This window comes from Synchiropus splendidus, chromosome 3 (genome assembly GCF_027744825.2).
Source record: "Synchiropus splendidus isolate RoL2022-P1 chromosome 3, RoL_Sspl_1.0, whole genome shotgun sequence".
NCBI lineage: Eukaryota > Metazoa > Chordata > Actinopteri > Syngnathiformes > Callionymidae > Synchiropus > Synchiropus splendidus.
This window is the reverse complement of record NC_071336.1, coordinates 5466734-5488256: the sequence shown is the minus strand read 5'-3', so window position 1 is coordinate 5488256 and position 21523 is coordinate 5466734. Positions and strand designations below refer to the sequence as shown.

The 21523-nt window shown below is 42.3% G+C and overlaps 1 protein-coding gene across 1 annotated transcript in view; it reads right to left on the bottom strand.

Moving 5' to 3' along the window:
• LOC128755817 (zeta-sarcoglycan-like) overlaps window positions 1-21523 on the bottom strand; it is a 36348-nt gene that overhangs the window by 9646 nt on the left and 5179 nt on the right. The window contains exons 2-6 of the mRNA XM_053859840.1: window positions 14741-14932; window positions 13097-13198; window positions 7000-7087; window positions 3019-3141; window positions 1553-1625 (exon numbers count right to left, since the gene is read on the bottom strand). Coding sequence (XP_053715815.1) covers window positions 1553-1625; window positions 3019-3141; window positions 7000-7087; window positions 13097-13198; window positions 14741-14932 — 578 coding nt within the window. The remainder of the gene's footprint in view (window positions 1-1552; window positions 1626-3018; window positions 3142-6999; window positions 7088-13096; window positions 13199-14740; window positions 14933-21523) is intronic.

Sequence of the window (21523 nt, the reverse complement as noted above, 5' to 3'; positions counted from 1 at the left end):
CCTCTGTGAGTTCAAAGTCATCTGCTCTTGGGTCACCTTAGCTTAGGAGCCATGACAATTGGTGCCTTTTAATATGTGCTCTAAAAACAATATGGACATAATCACGCTACTGCAGAAATGGCGACTACCACAAAATGCTGAACAGTTTCCAGACTTGTTAAATCATTCGGAACAATCAGTGACACAACCAGGATCATCACAAAGAGTTTTCGCGAACTCTTGAACTCTGAACGACCCCCATATTTCCATTCATCAATTCATTTTCCATACATTTACCATGGCCCACAGGAGGTGGAAAAAGCCCGGGGTGCTTCACAGGGCCGATATGCACATTCACACCTAATTTTGGAGTCTAAGCTCAGTGTGTTTTGAGCCAGACCGTTCCGTACACACAAACTCTGTGCTGATCCAGACAGATGCTTTAAACAGGATTCAGACTTGGAACCTGTTGTGTGGCAACCAGTCCAGCCAGCTAACAGTTCGGTAAATGACATGGTGTGTTAAAAAAATGAAACAAATTCTGTCGACTAAAAACACATAAGCCTACCCGAGTGGTGCTCCACTCACAGACTGATGTCATATTTGGTACTTCATTAGTCAAAGCCATGTGTGATTCATCAGCAGAGAACGGCAGCTCATTATTTACTGTCCAGCTGATTAATGACATTCCAGAGTGGAGCTGCTTCGCTTGTGGCAGCTCTTGCCTTTGCTCCACATGCTTTTGGGTTGTTGGGTTGCTGTTTTTGTTCAAAATGTATATTTAGGTAACATTGTGCATCGCACAGACTGGTGGCACTGCAAGTCCGGCACACACAATGCATATGTATTATGCTCATCTGGGACAGACCAACAGTCCATCAAAGAAGACATCTCTTAAAAAATTCATCTCTTAAGACTCACCAGGAAGCATGTCAACGGAACATGCGATGAAGGAAACTATGATTTGGAAATCATGTATCACTCATGATTCATTTATATGTCTATGTTGCTCTGAGTTTGAGTCTGAGCTAAGATGCTCCACACTCTCACACATACTACCTATTTTAGGCATGGTCACCACTGAGCGCAGCTTATGTGAGAGCGGATGTAGGCGCACGTGTTCCTGCTCTAAAGTCAGCCTCATCTGTATTCTGTTCACTGCAAGGGAACACTGCTTTGGCTGCCAACTTTGATCCCAGCGCTCTCTTCAGGACCAGTACGGTGGACAACAAACCACGCTCCTCACAGCTTGTTAATGGGGCGATGTAGAGCCGGGAGCCTGAGGCGGAGGACAGCAGGGATCACGAAACACCAACGCATCTCAGTCAAACAAGAAACTGACTGACTTTCCCCTTGCTCTAATCAATGGCTGCACGCAATGGAGAATAGCCAACAAATCACTTCAGCCTCTGGCTGTCAAATTAATAATAATGCTGGAATGTGTGGTTTTTGCAAGAGGCTTAAGGAGTCACCTAGCACTGATGTTGACTCGAGAGTCTTTCATCTTCATTTAACAGGGTTTCTGAAACATAACGCTGAGCTTACAAAGCAGAGCACAGGAGGAAAGGCTTACCTGAGGTCTTCCAACATTCTTGCATGGATCAGTGGCGTTTCCACTGAGCGCTCAAACACAGCTCCATCCGACCCTGACAATGACGTCAGAAAACACAATGCTTTTACAAAGACTACGGAAATGCATCATCTATCACTTGACATTTCTAATGAGTGAACATTGGTTCAAACATATATTTTGTAAAATGGCCAAATATTAATGTCATAGTCAGTGTGCACAAAGTGCTTTCACACATTGGCGCATGCACGATCAGACGGGTGTAGTGATCTGGGCCCCATTTCACTCAATTTATCCACCTCAAAGCCTTATCCGGTCATGTAAGGCGTACCCCAGGGCTCTGTCCACGGGCCCCTTCTCTTCATCTTATATCTCCTCCCTTTCTGCAACATAAATTTGGCATCAACTTGGACTGTTTCGTGTGTGACAGGCAGCTCTAACTACCCAACAACTCTCTTCCATCCTCTCCCTTACTCACTGCCTCTCAGAAATCAAATCCTGGTTCACCACTAACTTCCTCAAACTTGACAGTCGACAACACACTGTCCTTCTACTTCCATGTCAATCATATTCTGTGGTCCATAGTCTTGTCACCTTCCACACTGACTACTGTAACTCACTGCATTTTGGGGAACCTCAGAAGTCCCTCCATAGGCTTCCACTGGTTCAAAACTCTGCAGCCCACATTCTCACCACCAGTAACCCTTCCTCTGAAGACATCACTCCCATCCTGCAACTGCAGCAGTGGCAGTTATGCTTCACACTTTTATTTCACAACATGGCCACAGCCTATCTGCCTGACCTCTTCAACATTATCATCCCTCGTCATTCCTGCAGATCCTCCCTCCACCTCTCTGTCCCGCCCGCTCGTCTCCGCATCATGGGAGCAGAGCATTTAGCCGCCCTCCTCCCAAACACAGGTATTCACTCCCACCAGCCATCAGAAACACAAACTCTCTACCAGACTAAATTCACACCTACTCCACACAGCTTATTAACTTTAACTACGATGCAATGCTGGTAGATGCAAGTGAGCCACAACTGCAGCACCATAGACCGAGTTGGAGCATCCAGGCCTAAAACGTGTTGTATTGTTGTAACTATTGTGTGACTTTTAATAAAGCTTAGCAAACTATGGTGAATGACGTCTCAAACATGTTAACCTCAAACAAGCTCATACAATTACCGTCATCTCGTACCCCTCTGCTTCCATCTCTACACCACTCCACGCCAACATCAGGATGGGTTTTGATTTACATGCTGAAGCAGGCATTGGACATGCATACGCAGGCTTTGATAATTCTGGATGTATTTGTGCATTGGCACATCCCATGTTTCCTGCATTTATCAACCGTCCTACACACTGTTTTAAAATGAGGCCCCAGATCATTTTGGCATCTCTCATCCATCACGCAGGCATCCATGTCTTGTGTTGACCTGTCTACAGTACTTACTGAATACCTTCGTACCTGTAACAGTGACTCTCTCTGTTGTGATCACAAGACCCTCCTCATCTGCAGTGAACAGCAGTTTCTCTCCATCACTGCTCCTCACCTCTAACCTCTTACACATGGCATCCACCCCCTCGGGTCCTGGGGACACATGGTACCACGGTGAGAAAGTGGGATCAAGTCAATGACAGGGCTGACCAGAAATAAAGCTGTTAAGTAAATAAATAAATGTTACGCATGTGGTAGAAAACGCCTTGAAAACCTTTATTTCAATTTCCCCTGGCTCATTAAAACATAAAAAAAAAGGATATCGTACATGCCGAATGTGACGTCATCATCCTGCGGCAGGTAGGACACATTTCGTAGCTACACCGGCTGTCACGTGATCAGAATTTGTGATCGGCAATGATAGGCAGTGATCTGCATTCACAGTTCACGCCAAGTTCAGCCTTTCAAAATCGGTAGCTAATCAATTGGAGCAATCCTAGTAAAAATCCATATATTAGCCATGTTGCTGTATAAGCCGCAGCGTTCAGACCATGAGGAAAAAGTAGCGGCTTATAGTCCGGAAAATACAGTACCTAAGATTATCTGGAGGAGATGTTTCTGGCTTCCAACATGACCATTGCATCTCAATAAAAGATTTATGTACTAGTGATTTCACAAGCAGAATTTTGTTTTGTGCTCGCTGTAATTTACCGCCTAAATAAAAAAAAAAAAATCTGATCTAGAGGCCTGGTGTTTCTTTGGTAGATGTTACTCAAGGCATTTCATGAATTTTTGCATTACTAATGTTTCAGTGTGTTTGATGTAACATACGTTGTGAAGTCGTGTAGAATTACTTGGCTGAAACAAGAACTGATACTTTGGCGCTAATTCACACCAATACAATGATACTAGCCTCTTGTGGCACTGTCAGTAATGAACATTCATGTTCATTCTTCAACGCACCTATGGGGGAAGTATGTGCATGTGTGCACTAAAATATCTGTGCCAAACCCCCCACGGGGTGCAGTGAACGCACAGCACATGTCGAAAAACTGGGCAGTTGGATTCATGTGTCGCGATACTGTTCATTCAAGGCGGATGGATGTGGAGCCACTTTAAACTCAATAAAACTGCAATGTACATGTTATGTTTTGTTTTTTGTCCAGTACAGGAACACTGTGAGGATGACTGTGACCGGGAGAAGAGTCGTACACTAAATCACCTTTTTGAAAGGACAGGAATAATGACTTCTGTTGAGATGGAGAGAAAAAGCAAAGATAAAAAATACATCAGACGTTATGCCTGCATTGGAAACTGGCATCACCACAGAATGACTACACACCGCATCCTTCTTACGTTTCTCACTGAGATTATGAGAAACTAAATCCAGTGTCTTAGTACAAGTAAATACTTAAGACAATTTGACAATTTGAAGCACAGCAAAGGATTGAATAATTTTCCCATTTCACCTTCCATGATGTTGAGTATTGTTTGTAGGTCCTCCCTTTAGAAGAATGGAAGAATGATTAGAAGAATGTTTTCTGCAAAAACAAACAGTTTGTTGTGCTGACTTCGTAGACGAATAATAAGTAATGATGAATAAGATGAACCACGAACCAAAAGATACGTAACCCGCAGGAGGGCTACAACTAGTGGCTATATCGCTATTCCACTCATCTATCGACAATTTTAATCGCAATATTGAATAATCAGCGTGTATATTCAGCGTGAGAAAATTCCAGGCATGGCAAGTTGACTGTTTCATTCAGAACTATTTACTGATGAAATGCACCACATTAGTGTTTATAAGCCTCGAGAAAAGAGTGTTTCAATTTTATTGTATTATTAAACTCTTTATATTAATTAAATTATTCTGAAATTGGTCACAGATATGGTAGAGTAGCATCAGAATGTATTGATTCCAGTCACAAACCACGTAAACACCTGTAAGACAAACTGTGCTGCCGTGTGTTAGTGACCACGACACAGCATGAGGGACGACATCACAAACAGGTCAATGCATTGATTCGTAAGCAACTATTGAAATCTCTGCAGTTTTGAATTTGTTTTGTCGGCAAAAGTTCTCTCCAAAAGAATTAATTACTACTATGAAGTGAAATGTAACTGTGACATTCATGAATCATGTTAATTGACTGCATAAGAATTCACTAACTAGAGATATGAAAAACTTCACAGCCATAATTATTTTCATAGTTTCTGGAGTGAGGCGCTATAACTTTAATTAGATTTCGAAATTGGTTGGCCACTGAAGAGTACATGAGCTCAAGCGCATGAAGAAAAACGACATTTACATTGACGTTCAACATTCTCAATATGTTCATCACTCTCTCTTCAAGATACGTCCATGACTTACAATGCAAAGTGTAGTGCAAAAACAAGAAGGAATTAAAGGAAACATGAATATGGGAAATATGAGATGAGTAATTGTTCCTGTTCGCAGGACATCCACCTATGCACTTAGATGCAGACAGAGGTTCAGTGCCCCAAAAGCAAGGTGGCCGTGCCTTAAAATCAGCCACGCTTGTGATGAGAGTGCAATGAGTGATACTCTGTGGCTGCGCCGCACTCAATAAAGTTGCATTTGCCATGCTTTTACCAAGAATGAAGACAAATTAGCTATCTGTTCCACGAGTGGGTAACTTTAATTCACACTCAGAAGACTTAGTTGTTATTCAAGTCGTGTCTGGAGAAATTTACGAGAAGTTTTCCCTTCTTTCCCTCACAGCTTTGCAGCAATTTCCTCACTGTCTAAGTTGTGCACTACCTTATTCAGAAAGGTCAGACATGACTGTCTGGTCTCTTCCCATCAGCATCATCTGACGCTGGCCATCGGTTCATAAACAAATCATTTACCTCACTAATTCACGAACTGAAAAATTTGACTTTGACAATTCGAACCGAATGACGCCTCCACTTCATGATCATAAGAAACATCTACTGTATTATCCTTTAAATGTGTTAATCAATCAGGGACTGTGATGAGACAAAGTCATCGTGCAAATAAGAGGTTGTAGATAACTGTTGGATGACAGTAGGGCAGGGTGGTGCGACCGCATTTGCTGATCAGATCACTTTTTTTTATTTTGGAGGTTGTGCTTGTTTTAAAGGTGCTGACATGTACCAAGTTTGCTGGACATTAAAATCTCCCAACACTTTTTATACCTTTCATAATACGTGACATGGTTAATAAATACACACACTGTGCAGTCTACAACACTAAAATGTGTCCAGACTTGATTCCGTGTTACTTAATTCTAATTTTCCAGCGTGTGTTCTCTGAACCTGTAGCACAGGCCAGAGGAGAGTGTACCTGCTGTAGCTGTGAAATGGGTCTGGACGCCCCAATGCCACTTTCTTTTACATGTACAAGCACATGACATATATTTATCCAGGCATCAAACCCACAACCTTCTTGCTGCAAGGCGAGAGTCCACGGAGAGACTACGGAATTATTTTGCTTTTAAAAATAAAGTAAGTGGGGTAGTAAACAAAATACCATAGATAGATAAATAGAACTAATAAACCTAGACAACAGCTCAACGTGTCCTGGTCTCAGATTGTGCATGTCATCTAATATCACGACTTCAAAGACTTTCATCCTTGTAGGAATGTGTTTCCCACAGACAGCAAACACATCATATGACTGGGTTTTTGTCATGATGTTCAGTTGTACTGTGTTTTGGTTGGCAGCATGTGCGTCTACTCTTTAATAAAGAACTTGTTTCAAGTTTGGCACCGGGTCCTACATTGCTACAATATGTCAGCTGGAGTGAGCAGTGGAGGTACTGCGGTAGATGAGATCACTAGGTGGGATCTGGAGTGTTAACTGAAACTGGCCTAATATGGAACATCCAATGCACAAGTTCTGCCATTCCCCATTCATGCCATTTCCCATTTCAGTTGCTGTCCCCTCAGGAATAAAAATGAAAAGGTGCAGGAGACCAAATTGAAACCATCTTGTTGCATGTATGCAGTTGAGGTAAGACTTACCCACTGTGAGCTGGCTGGTCACTTGGTCTTGGTCATTCCGCGCATTCAGAGTCACATTTTTATCTGACCGCAAAGCCAACAAGCCGTCCTGAGAATCATATTGAGAGAGCAGAATGGAAATGAGGAGGGCGAGAGAAAAGCAATCTTCACGGGCCGACATTGACATTTGCCACTGTGCATGATGATACCCCGCTCTGCAGTGAAGGCAGGCACAAGGCAGTGGCTGATGCAACTGTTGTTTTTTGTCATAGGTCAGCACTGTCAGCAAAGCTTAAATGCGTCACAGTTCAGTAAAACTGATCTCTGAGCTCTGAAAGAGCGTGATTTGTGATTCCAATGAACACGGTAATTTGATCAAGTTAATCAGATTTCCTTTGGAACTGTGACCTCAGAGGAAGTGCAGGTGGACGTAATGACTTTAGTTAAGCCAGTTGTTCCTTGGGACTGCAGAGCTCATCACTAACGGTCAGAGTTAGTGACCAGTTAGTAACCAGTTTTAATTGCAAGCTGGATGGAACTGCTGGAGCAAGTGCTTCAGACTCATTTAGTCTTGAGCAGGGAATAAATCAAATGTACCGAAGATAGCGACACACTATCTAAGACAATGACGGACTATATCTGGTGAATCAGGCACACACTTGGACATTCCAAGGTGAAGTGAGGGACTGTTCAATATGCAGTGTGTTATGAGGCAAATGAAAAACAGGTATGGAAAAACATTTGAACTTCAACGAAGTGTCAGAATTGGGTGTAAAACCATTGTAGACAAAGTCCTACACATCTCGGCCAGCACCCCAAAATTCCGGCATTGGGGTGAAATCTCAACATAGGGGTCCCCAATCCACTTAAACGCTGAGAATAGCCCTGACTTCCTTCTCAATTTCACACCAGCTTGTAAACTCTGAAAATAAATCTGAATCAATTAACCCTTACAATGACAAAAAACTCGTGGGCATCACCTCAGCTTAGGTCCCACTGTCCACCTACAGCTACCTAGGATAACACCAGCCTGCATATCGTGAAGTTCATCAAGGGGGCGGACCTGAACTGTGTGTCCAACCTACACACAAAAGTCCGATTTACAGGCTTTGGGCACTTACGAATGCCAGCAGGGGTCTGAAACTCAACTGATGTTCCACATGTGTGGTATATCCAGAACCTTTCAGAGAGTACATCACGACGACAGTGGCAATCTGATCATGCCATGAAGTAAAAAAATGGCTATACTATGGCTATACACTTACGGCTCACTACTGTACGTCATACTAACATTTTGCTGAAACAACAGAGAAGTGAAGAAACTTTGGATTTGTGAGTCGAAGCCAGGAGTGTCAACAAGCCCTAAGGTACCTTCGTGAACACATAAATATTACACTGATCTTTAAATAAAAGTAAAATGGCGTTCTCAATGCTCAAAACTTGGCAGAGGTCATTCAGTTCATTTTCATTCAAGGCCAGCCCTTTCATGATATACATGCGCGTCATGAACACCAGTTACAGCACTACTAAGAATTGTGTGATCGTGATTTAAGTTTCTCGCTAATTTATTGGTCTTAAAGTGTCTCTCGAGGAGCAGAGAGGGAGATGCCACAGCTCTGCTTCTTTGGGATCACATGAAAGGCTTTTAAGTCATTGTATTGTTAAGCAAGGTCAAGAGCAGATAAGAGAGAATGCGCATAAGTGCAGTGCATGCACCAGGCCTTGACAGACTGAAAAATGACCATTGCATTTATAAGACAGAGGGCGGCTTCTTGCTGGCAATGAATAAAATGACATGTAAAAAGTATGGAACATTGAAGTGATGTATTGAGCTGACCAAGCAACCACGTAATATCAAAAAGCACAAGACCGTTGTTCACATTGACGAGTTCAATCACAGAGAACTAACCCCCACTTTTCTCTGTGAGTGTATATATATATATATATATATATATATATATATATATATATATATATATATATATATATATATATAAAAGAAGAAGATGTATATATATATATATATATATATATATATATATATATATATATACACACACACACTTCATGTAAGTTTGTTATAAATATAGCGTTTTCTTGAATTCAACATGTTCAACACGCTCAGGAAAATAAATTCTCCAGTATTTGAGGCATTTCTCTCACAGCGTAGCGAGTGATGTGGATAACCGTGACATTTTGGCCATAAACAATTATGATGACAGTGTTAGCCAACTTACAGGTGCACAAAGGGTTGAGAATCTGCACATTTCAACCATATTCAGCAAATTTACCAGGCAGAGACACCATTTACAGGGAAAGTAGCATGATGGTAGGGCACTACGCAGGCACTAACCATGGGAGGACGTCCTAGGAAATTCAGGACGTCCGGCTGCCAAATACTGGGATGAGGCGATCATACTACACAAAATTACGGGATAGAGCTACTTATCCAAGTGATCTGCATAAAAGCAGCTCTAGGAACCTTTTGGCAGCAGAGAGAAAGGAAGAAATAGCGCGATACTTATTTTGGCAGTCACTATCACATGAACACAACAGTTCCAGAAGACGGGGTATATTAAACGGGCTGATCCCACAAAGCTGGTTATTTATCCATTTTTAAAAGTCCCCTCACCTGTAGCGCCTCATTGTATTTCTGCCGTGATTGGCGGTACAAGCAGCCAGCCGCGCATCCACGGTGGCATCAGGCAGAACACTTCTACCTACTTTTACCACTCTCTTGCTTGTTGATGACATGTAGGTCAGAGGAATGTGACCTTGTGGTGCTGTCAAAAAGTCAGCCTTGTATAAAGATTTTAGGACCACGCATTCAAGTGGCCTGGGTCGCATTTGAAAAAAATTTAAAAAAGGAGACAGATACAGGACGCATAGGCACAAAAAAAGGGTCATTTCTTGCTATAGTCTGAACGTAGCATCAGACATCAAAGTTCATAATCTATTCAAAAGTAATTGGTTGTTCTTGTTTAAATGATGTAATCATAAACGTCTATTTCCATGTCACAGTGTCTGCCAGTGATGTGGACAAACAAAACGAAAATTAAGTTTCTGGGATGTGCCTGCAGACCAACATTTTACGAGTCTAAGCTGCTCTCAGGGCAGAGCAACTGAAACTCTTTAAAACAGTAAATAGGTGGTGCACTTCACTGTCCCCTGGTGTTTGCAGTAATAGCTTATCGATCAATAGTGGTTATCGGACAGCAGAAAAGCTCAGTGTACTGTGGTGATCTTCCCTGAGGTGGCACAATCCCTGCTCTCTCCAAGCTTGACACATTTTCTCAGGTGTGAATTATTGAGTGACCCATGGAGACTTTTGTCCGGCAAATATCTCTGGCGCTGGGTGATAAGACAGCTGCGTAAAACATGGCTGTAAAGTTGTCTGCACCTGCTATTGCACCGCAGAGTGAAATATTCGCTTTGCGTAATGTTCAGCACATCTACTGTGACTTGAGGCTGTTCACTACTGGCAAGGCAGGGCTGTTCTAATGGAATCAACATTTTGTTTGACAGAATCAAGAACTGTGATTGAGTGCCTGTGCAAGTCTAGGAATGATTGAAATGATCACTGCTGTTAGGATCACAACAGGTACACAGAGTGCACAAATAGATTGTTCTTTTTGATAGGAAAAACTAAAAAGTCGTTTTTTTAAAGCAACTAATGTTGCTACTTTTAAAAAGCTCTCCTTTTACAGCTTCATACTAGCACTGCACTCATATCATAATTACACAGGATAGTTCACCTACTGTAGCAGAAATAACTGTTGATTTTACCACCTATTTATCGCAATACACAACATTCCAAATTATGATGCAAATGATATCTTCCCTGACTTTCCTACTTAGTCGATCCAAATGACAGTCAGCCTTGTTTTCTAATCATCAACGGTTAAAATACAATTAGAAGGATATTGAACAAACCTTTTTTTTATTAAAATGGGCAAATTATGACAGTGTGGAGTAAAAAAACAAAACAAAACGCAGGCTCGCAGACACTTCAAATCCACTGAACTCGCCTGCTTTGTGATTCAAAAATCACATTCCATTACATTGCTGATTTGAATTGAAAAAAACCCAAAAACATTTAGGCTAATTACTGATTCAATTTGACTTGACATTACGAATGCCAAACAATGTACCTGAAGCTGCAGCTGAGGCCTGTAGCTACTTCAACAGTCAACAGATTCATGCATACATACGTACACGGTCTGTTAAACACCACGTAGTCCTGTTCGGGGTTGATGGGGAGTGCTGGAGCCTATCCCAGCAGTCACTGGGCGAGAGGCAGGAATACACCCTGCACAGGTGGCCAGTCCATCGCAGAGCACATACAACACTCACACATTTTCCAGAAATGTAACCTCAACATACTGACATGTCTTCCCCAAGTGATGGAGAGCATGCTTTTTGACATGAACTTGTTAAACATACTGAGGCGCATCATGCTTTCAAAAGTAAATTTGTTTATCATTTCAGTCTCAAATAATGAATTCATTTGACTCTTTTCCATCTGCCACTTCACACAGTCATCCTCTTATCAATTTGGCACAGCTTTTTTGAAACCTCATGCATCACATGGGGCACATAATGTGATGAAAAACTGACCTCGCATTGCTAGTGAAGTCAGTTTTCTAGTCTTTTCTTTGATTCTTGCAGCTCACCTCATGTACGTTATTACATGTAGCACCCTTGAAAGAAGGACAGCAGTGCGAAAGACTAAAGTGGGAAAAAATCCATCAGAGAAAAATGCCAGATGAGGGCCATCATGCAGAGCGGGGTCTTTGGTTTAACTTGTTCTATGTTTAGTGTTTTAAAGCAGTGTTGGGTATAAGTCTTTAAAGTCTATGAAGAATATTTGTTCAGCCACCAGCACTGAAGTTGTTTTGGCCAATGAATATGGCAGACATTGCAATACATTACATGTCGATTTCTCTTCTCATGATTTTTGGCCAGTAGTCCAGTACAGGCTGAAAGTTTGAAAAAATAAAAATTGAAAACCCTTGCTCAATGCAGCAATCATTCCGTCAAAGGGACAACTGAAAACCATTGAATTCGATGTCAGACGTCGCAGGTGAACCTCTAGAGACTGTGCTCTGTCCATGAAATATTTACATACTGCAGCGGGACTCCGAGAGAGAGAGAGCACTGCAATTATGAAAGTTTCCACTCTGGAGGTTTTCAAAAGTTTCAGAATCAGGTGTCTCACGAACACTGCACCTGACTTCAAAACGGCGATGGATCAGGTTGTTTCCGTTTCCGTCTCAGCGTAAACAACACCTGAAAAAGGCTGATCAAAAATGAATAATAATTTCTTCATTTCGAAAGTCATGCTCTGACCCACAGGTGTTACTAAGTGTCAGGTGCTTGCTGCCGAGGAATCAGCGGCCTCACTTTCTTTACCCCTGAAAACTCCCTGTGCTCTGTCAAGAGTTGGCGCTTTCAATGGCAAACTTTACATGAGATATTGAAAGAAGCTCCACAGCAGACATGCCACTGCTCACTAAGCAGCGGTAAGGAGGAGCGGACGTATCACAACCAGTGGGGCTTCATCAATGACAGCTAGCATTCACCGATCACGCTGAAGTCAGCTGATCATGATCGGTGATCGATCTATTGGAGATTCCCTAGTTCATATATTTGATGTCTTCAGTATGTATATACAATGCACAAAGTAGTAAAAATAAAGAATAAACACTGGATCAGAAGGCATGTCCAAACTTTTGGCCTGTACTGCATTCAGATTCAGAATCAAATTTATTGCCAAGGTCAAAGAGGATCCCACCAACTAGGAAAGCGCTTTGGAATACTGTGCAATAATGACCAAAACAGTTGAGGGGAAAAAGCTGTTCTTGAGACGGGAGGTTCTGGTGGATTTTAACACCTGCTTGTACCTGGGAAGCTCCTCGCTCAGATTGGCCTTGTTGAAGTCACCAAGCACAATAACAGGGGAGTCCTGAAAAGTTCGCTCCACGTCCGCGTTCAGGGGACACACGCGTCAGCCAGAATGGATGAAACAAACTCATCCAGGGAGTAAAACCTCTCATTTAACCACAAGTCAACTCCACAGAAGTATATTAAAACAAAGTGACACAAAAAACCAACTTACCCATTGTGACTGGACGTCATTCACATAAAGAGGAAAGAGAAACTCTGAGATTCCTCGCAGTTGAATGCCATCTTCATTCAACATAAGGGTTCCCATTCCATCCTGAAATAGAAACCATGATACTGTTTTAATTGGTGCAAGACATAAAGAGAGAGAGAGAGAGAAACTCAAAGTAGAAATGCGTAGTTTAAGAATATTTGATTTTGGCAGCTCCACTGGTAAAAGAATGTAATTGCAAACTACTATAAAGCTGGGTCTTTGTTCCCAAACCCCCAGCCCATGTTTTTTTGTTTGAGGAATGAGTGGGACAAAATAGTGGAAAAAGCAATCACAGATGGCAGTACACACAACACTGTCAAGCTAATACTTGCAAAGAGACACTAGAAACACATATCTATCATTCAACAAAAGGAATCGAACACCGCCATTGAGAAAAGGCAGAATGCAGCACAAGGCTGAAGTAGCTGACAGACCCATTGACCCACGTAATAAAACTTTATTTTGACTGCATGTTTCACATATACCTTCACTCACAAAAAATATAAACATAGAAGAATAAAGACAAAGGCGCAGCTTCATTTCCTGTCTAACTTTATTACAGCATGACTCGCGTTTCAATAAGGAGCATACAAACATTGATCAAAGCTTGAGCACAAAAACGTCTGTTTACTAGTGATGGATAAATGAGGCATCATAAAGCATTTTGACACAATGACACGCTGTGTTGACACTGTGTGACTGAATACTGACACCTGCCGAACCTTAAAAAACCTACTTGACAGTGAGCTGACACTGCTTTGATGACCTAGTAAATACAATAATATCATTTTAGTCTTTGCATTCATAATGTATTTTTTCATGTATCATAATGTAAAAAGCCAAGTGAAAATGATGTGAATGAGGACGCTTGTGGACTTTTTGTTTTTACAATTTTTTTGATAAAAAAAAATAAATTCCAATGTTTTAAGATTAAGTCGGTTGCGTTTGTTGCAAGTGATTTCTCCTGCCCTGGAGAACACATGCTCACATGGTACTGATGATGACGCTGTACAAAGGAAGTCTTTGGCCAGCAGGAAGAGGTTGGGATATGCAGTCCGCTGGCTCTTCCAATATACCAGATGATCTTGAGTCTGTCTAATATTCCCCTCTGACAGGCCTTTTAGCTAGGAGAGCATCTGGGTGTCCTGGGGACGGCCTGAACTGTAAAACATGAAAAAATGGTCGCCCTCCTCTATCCAGAGCAGGACGCCCTAAATATCTGATTATTAGTGTCTGTATAATACCCTACTTGTAGTGTCATCACACAGAGCGTTTTCGCCTGGTAATTTTGCTGAATATGAACAAAATTCGCAGTTTTTCAACAGTTTTGCCGTGGTAGCTTGGCCATCGCAGGCACCATATTTGTTCTCACAATTCGCCACACTCGGGCATGGAAGCGCACTGTGATTGATGGGATGTCAGACGCTGATGACAGGAAGAAATGCACATAAGTTCCAAACTTGAAACAATCGTTGACTAAACTAACTCATACCTTTTTAATTAGACCAGCATTTTGTTGTTTTTTTTTTGTTTTTTTTGGCACGAAGCCTGATCCCCTCACTCCCCAGTGTCATAGCGGTGCTATGGATGTTGTTTGGTACTCACCACAGAGAAATTCATAACCTTTATGATCCAGACAGTGAGAGCCAGATTAACAATCATGGTGACCACCAAAAGCAGCAGGAAAAAATAAAGGCATCTTTTCCTCCAGCCGTATGAACCACCTGGATAGGCACTGCAGCTTGATCGCTGGAGGTGGAGAGACTGAGATGCAAGAAGGAACTGCTCCTGGGTGATCTGGTACACAAGACACAAACACAAAAGCAAAGTTAAAAATACATGAAAGCATAACATAGGAGCAGGTTTAGCATGCATCAACAATGCAGATGACTGAACGACTGACTTTTAAGTTTCATGTTCTTGATCTGCTGTCATACCATCATTTGATAGGTTAATAATGTGATCCAATTCTGTCATGAGTGTCGGTTTTATACATTGTGCTGCATTATACATGAGTGCCTTATACAGCTGCCTTGGCAAAGCATTCAATTTTTGTTTTTCTTCAAACCTGCTTATTAAGTGCAGCAAATTTTTGGAAAAGAAAAGCAACTTTGCAAACTCCCAGAACACTGAGGTGTGCAGTCGCAGTTGTGGGAGACTGGTGCTAGGGAGGAGCGCAGCGCAGCGGTCCGGGACTCATGTGACTTATAAACATTTGATTTTATTGACAGACAGACTCACTAAAATTAATAGCATTGAGCTCTGACTGTTTTCACGACTGTGATCTCGCAGCTGCGCAGCTGTCTGCATGAGGAGAATAGCGAGGAGTAATCTCTCTCACTTTGTTCAAGGTGTTGAACAAAGTGAATCAAGAGGCTGTAAATGCGACGTTGAGTGAACCAAACGACTCTACCCAGCAGAGGTTTTCCCTCATGAAGGGAACATTCTGTTGTTGACTACAGGTAGTCAAGTTTCATTTGTAATGACAGCACAAGCCTCATCGTCAGTCAAGGAGGGCTCCCACCTTGATGAAAACTGAAAGAAGAGCAATTAGGAGGACAGTCAAGGACATTCCTCAAATCAACGTCCCTCATACTGAAAAAAAAAGTCCTAGAGAAAAGCCTGATTGAACTGTGGCACCCTGGCCTCTTGAGTCCTTCCAGTTGAACTGTCAATAAGAACACTGCGCTAGGTGACCTCCAGATATACTGTGGCTATGTAGATTGGGCAATTGTGCTCAATGATCAACTCTTTTAAATGCGGAAGCCTGGAATCGGAATTTGGAGGGATGGTTCACGAAGAAGTCTCTGTCCTCAAGAAGAAACATGTACTGTAAAGTAGCCTCTATCTATAGGCTCATTTTGGAATTGGAATAGTTCAAATCTAATCAATTTGCATTACCAATATAGCTGAATTATACATCATTATTTTAATTCTCAAACAGCAAGACAACAAATCTCTCCAACCGACTGCCAGCACCGTTTACCAAATTACCAAATTAAAATGGTAGTAGCAGGTTCAACCACTGCTCATTTAACTGAAAAAAAAACAAACAAACTGTTGGACTTCATGTTGATATTTGGATTGCGTCTTTACCCAGGAAAAAGCATAAACAGTTTTTGCTTTCTTTAGTTTACAATGTCAAAATTTGACAGTATAATATTATATTTTGCTGTTAATTGAATCTTAGGTGTTGGTTACACTTATTTCAAATAAAATGTCAATGCATTTTTCATTAATTACTTACTTTTTGTCTCCAGAATTAATTTAGACTTGAGTACCTCACTACCATTATTGATAGTCATTATTTCGCTGTCACACAGGTTTGAATTTTTTGCTTAAAAGGTACTAAATCGATTTCAAGTTGCTGAGTTGGTTTGAATCATATTGTTCCAAATGAATCAAAATCATCCTTGAAATGGATCTGAAACCTGAACGAAAAACCAAGGGGGTGATATAATTCGATCAAACTCTAAAATGTTGTAAAGGCAGCAGCAAAACGTAGCCGAGAGTGAATGGGGGCAAATGAGGTGTTATTGATGGTTATCAGAAGATCAACCAGCTGTTCTGAGGGCTCTCTCAGCAGCTCACAAGAAAACATCTGCAATTTAAGCAATGACTGAAAAGCCTAACTTGAGATAGATTTCTGTTTCATACAGTTGAATGAGTCGCTACTTTACAATGATGGGATCTGTGTTTGTTGGTCAGGTTAATTGTTCCAGAAGAGGTCAGCAGTTAAGATGAAAGTAAAAATGAGATAACGTTAGCTGAGCTGTTATCAGCTCAGTTAATCTTGGATGGGCACTTTGAACAGATAGAAACACCATGCAGAGTTGTGATTTGCAGCAGAAAAGAGGAAACTTATTTTTAAATCAGCCAGGCGATGCGCAATTTTGATGAAGTGCACACTTGCTCAGAGTGACTCCTCTGGCAATGTAGGAAGGGTTGACAACTGGCACCACTATTGTTAGACAGCAATAACACTGTCATGTAACAAATAAATAAAACAATCTACAGTGCTACACATGCCACAATGTTCATGTAGCGCTCATGTAAACTCCGGGGTGCACAAATATGCCATACATGTCAATCATTCCTCGTGATGTTAAGTAACTGTGGATTCTCTATTTTTCAGTACACCATCACAGATCTGGATGGAGTGGACACAGTTGCCATAAAACACCCTCACGTGAGCAAGCAGCCAAGCTGACAAACAGCATTCTAAGTATGATTAGTATGATTATCACAGACAGGGTCTGACATAAGCAATAATTTTGATATACAACTAGTCACTGATTCTCTTTTTTTTGTAATTCGGCGACTGATCATTAGGGCTGGGCAATTTTATCGATTCTGTGCTGGATCAATGTTTTTTTTCAAAGAGAGAATCGATCCATCCCAACATATCAACAGGGCTCCACCACACTTTGCAAGAAGACTGATAGGATTTACCAGCCGATACATCGTCATACTTAAAAGCCAATGTGTGGGCGCACCGCAAGCTTTAAATGAATGAAGCAGACCACATCTTGGACAAACGTTGAGCAGTCTGTAAGCTGTGTCGTGCAAATGTAGCATATAGTGGAAATACCACCAAATCTTCGCTCCCACCTAAACATCACCACCCAGAAATGCAGCAGGTTAGGGACTCAAGAAGCGGTGGCAAGACCTAAATCAAACTGTCCTGGTGCAGCAACAACAACCTGGAGCTCAACGCTCAGAAGACAGTGGAGATGGTCATAGACTTCAGGAGAGTAACAGCTCCTCTGTCCCCTCTCATGTTGGCTGGTTTACCCATTCCTATTGTGGACTCCTTCTGCTTCCTGGGAACCACCATCACTGAGGACCTCAAATGGGAGCCAACCATCAGGTCCCTCATCAGGAAGGCCCAGCAGAGAATGTTCTTTCTGAGGCAGCTACGTAAACTACGACTGCCGACGAAGTTGCTGGTGGAGTTCTACACGGCCATCATCCAGTCCATCCTCACCTCCTCTATCACCGTCTGGTAGAACAGTGCCACCTCCAGGGACAAGAGCAGACTGCAGCGCATCGTACGTTCTGCTGAGAAGGTGATCGGTTGCAGCCTGCCACCTCTTCATGACCTGTATGTCTCTAGGACCCAGAGACGTGCAGGTCGGATCAGAGCCGACCCTTCTCACCCTGGACATAGACTGTTTGTTCCTCTTCCTCTGGCAGGAGGCTACGGTCCATCCAGACCAGAACCTCCCGTCACAGGAACAGCTTCTTTCCCTCGGCCGTCAGACTGTTAAATTCATGAACAGCCTTGTTGTAATGTTATTCTATTTATTTTATTTTATTTGTTTTTTTGTTGCACTTTATTCCAAGGCACTTTCCTAGTCAGTGGGCTCCCCACTGACCATGGCAATAAATTTGATTCTGATTCTGATTCTGATTCTGAAACTCTGCTGGACAGCCATGGTTCACAAATGTTCCTAACAACTTCACCATGGTCACTGAAGATTACTGTGTCATCGCCCACTCAGGACTTGTAACCATATTCTGCCCATTATCATGTACCTACCTGTGAACACCTCATCAAGGACTGCATACAAAGCTGTATGCTCGGCACAGGTCAAGTCTCCTTGGCCACTTCGAAGAGAGTTGCTCTGACGTGTGACTGGTGGACCTCAAGAACAACAGAGGCGTACATCACCCTGACTTAATCAACAAAGATTGGGAGCTAATACGGTTTGCAGTGCAAACCAGGGATCCACACCGCACAAAATCTGGCAGACCATCTCAGAAATGCCCTCATTGACTGGGTAATAGGAGACACCAGGTTTACTTCATTTCAAATACTTCACAGACACCTTACATCTGCACTCAAAATCACTCAGTGAGACGCACCGTGAACTTCTTCAGGCAAAGCGCCACAACAAATCACATCCTGATGAAGAAACGCCTGAGGAAGGCTTTTAAGACTGCCAGAGCACAAGATGGCGATTGGTGTGGCGACCAGGTAAGTGACTACCGTACTTTTCGGACTATAAGCCGCAACTTTTTTCTCACTCTTTGAGCCCTGCGGCTTATCCGACGATGCGGCTTATGTATAGATTACGGCGTGCTTCATACATGCGACAATACGTTTTTGCCTGGTCGCAGCGGACCAATGAAATTACCGAACAGATCACAGTGGACCAATCAAACGTATCAAATTGGCGCGCACTAAATTCTTCCGGTCCGTTATTTTGCGCTTCATGCACATACCCTAATCATGGAGAATCAACGCAGACATGCATACGACGCAGCTTTTAAGTTAAAAGCAATCGATCTAGCTGTCGGAGAAGGAAATAGAGCTGCTGCACGTAAGCTTGGCATAAACGAATTGATGGTGAGACGTTGGAGGCGACAGCGCGAAGAACTGACTCAATGCAAAAAGACGACAAAAGCTCTCCGAGGTAATAAATGCAAATGGCCCAAACTTGAAAACATTCTTGAAGACTGGGTACTGGTACAGCGAGCAGATGGCCGAGGCGTTTCCACCGTGCAGATCAGAATGGAAGCTAAAACAATCGCCACTGAAAAGAAGATCAAAGGTTTTAAAGGTGAACCAACGTGGTGTTTCAGATTTATGAGGCGAAAAGGCTTGTCTATCAGGGCACGGACGAGTTTGTGTCAGCAAGTCCCCCCCAACTACGAGGAAAAACTTAGCAACTTCCACAAATTCATTCAAACAAAGATAGCGGAGAATTCCATCGGACCAGACGACATCATAAAAATGGACGACGAAGTACCTTAGACGTTCGACCTGCCTCTCACTCGGACTGTTAGCAAGAAAGGTGAATCATCCGTCACGCTGAAAACAACCATGAGAGAACACACTTCACTTGTGTTCTGAGCTGCACGGCATCCGGACTAAAGCTTCCACCCATGGTGATTTTTAAGCGGATGACGATGCCAAAAGAAAAACTCCCGAAAGAAATCGCTGTGAAAGTCAACAAGAAAGGGTGGATTACAGAAAGTCTGATGACGGAATGGCTGACGGAGTGCTACGCCAAGCGGCTGGGAGGATTTTTTCACAGAAAAAAAGCACTGCTCGTTTTGGACAGCATGAGTGCCCGTATGACAGATTCTGTTAAAGCGGCCATCAAAAGGACACACTCAATTCCTGCTGTGATTCCTGGGGGCACAACGAAGTTTTTGCAGCTGCTGGACATTAGTGTGAATCGTGCATTTAAAGCGGCACTCCGACTTGAGTGGGAGACGTGGATGATGAGCGGCGAAAAATCATTCACTAAAACTGGCCGCATGCGAAGAGCAACTTATGCCGAAGTCTGCCAGTGGATCCTGACAGCATGGAGTAGCGTCAAAAAATGCACGATTACCAATGGGTTTCGAAAGGCTGGACTGCTGCTTGGTGAAGAGGACAACACGAGCTCAAGTGCAAATTTGCCTCAAGACGAAAGCGGTGTTGAGAGCGACAGCGAAAGAGAGTCTGACAACGAGTGCGACGAACACATTCTGAGACTGTTCAATTCCGACACAGAAGACGACAACTTCAGCGGATTTAGTGCGCAGGAGGAAGGTGAAGATGATGATCACTGACTTTTAATAAACCACATTACTGCTGTGTACTGCGCACTGTGAATGACGTGTTACTGCACTATTACTGTTGCTTATTGCACTGTTTGAAAAGAAAGCATTTATTTAATAAAAAGTTTAGAAAAAATCTGTGTAAATGTCTCTTGTTACAACATGGACACCTGCGGCTTACAGTCGGGTGTGGCTTATATAAGTACAAAACTTTTTTTCTTCTTAAATTTAGTGGGTGCGGCTTGTAGTCAGGTGCACTCAATAGTCCGGAAATTACGGTAGTTAGAATTTGTAAATTAAAACTAATCATTGTAAATTGGTCACACCTGGCCATCTGCACAGTCCTGCTCTTGAGGGAGGTGACTAAGACTGAGAAGAATCTGTGCACACTTAAAGAGTCAGATGTGACAACAGCTGAAGAAGATGTCAGTGCACTGGACCCCCTGAGGAAGGCAACACAGTACTTCATGGAGAAGACCCCCACACTGTCAGATGTCGGACCCCTCCTGGATATTATAGATATGAATGTGCTTCCTAAAATGTTGTACTTGTCCCAGAACATTCCTCTTCCACCTCCTTTTAAATCTATTTTCTATTTTAAGGAAAATATTTCTTAAGTTTCTTTAGAATAATAGACAACCCAGAATTCTCTTGTCACTTCTATGTTTACCATATGACGGAGGTGGGCATCAGTGTCCAAACGCTCTTTGGTATTAGTGGGCTTCACAGTTGAGAACCCTCATGCTCATTTTTCCCCGCCTGTTTGTGTAGAAATGGAATCCATATCTTTAAATCTGGGTTTTCCTTTATACCTATATTCATCAAGTCATTCAA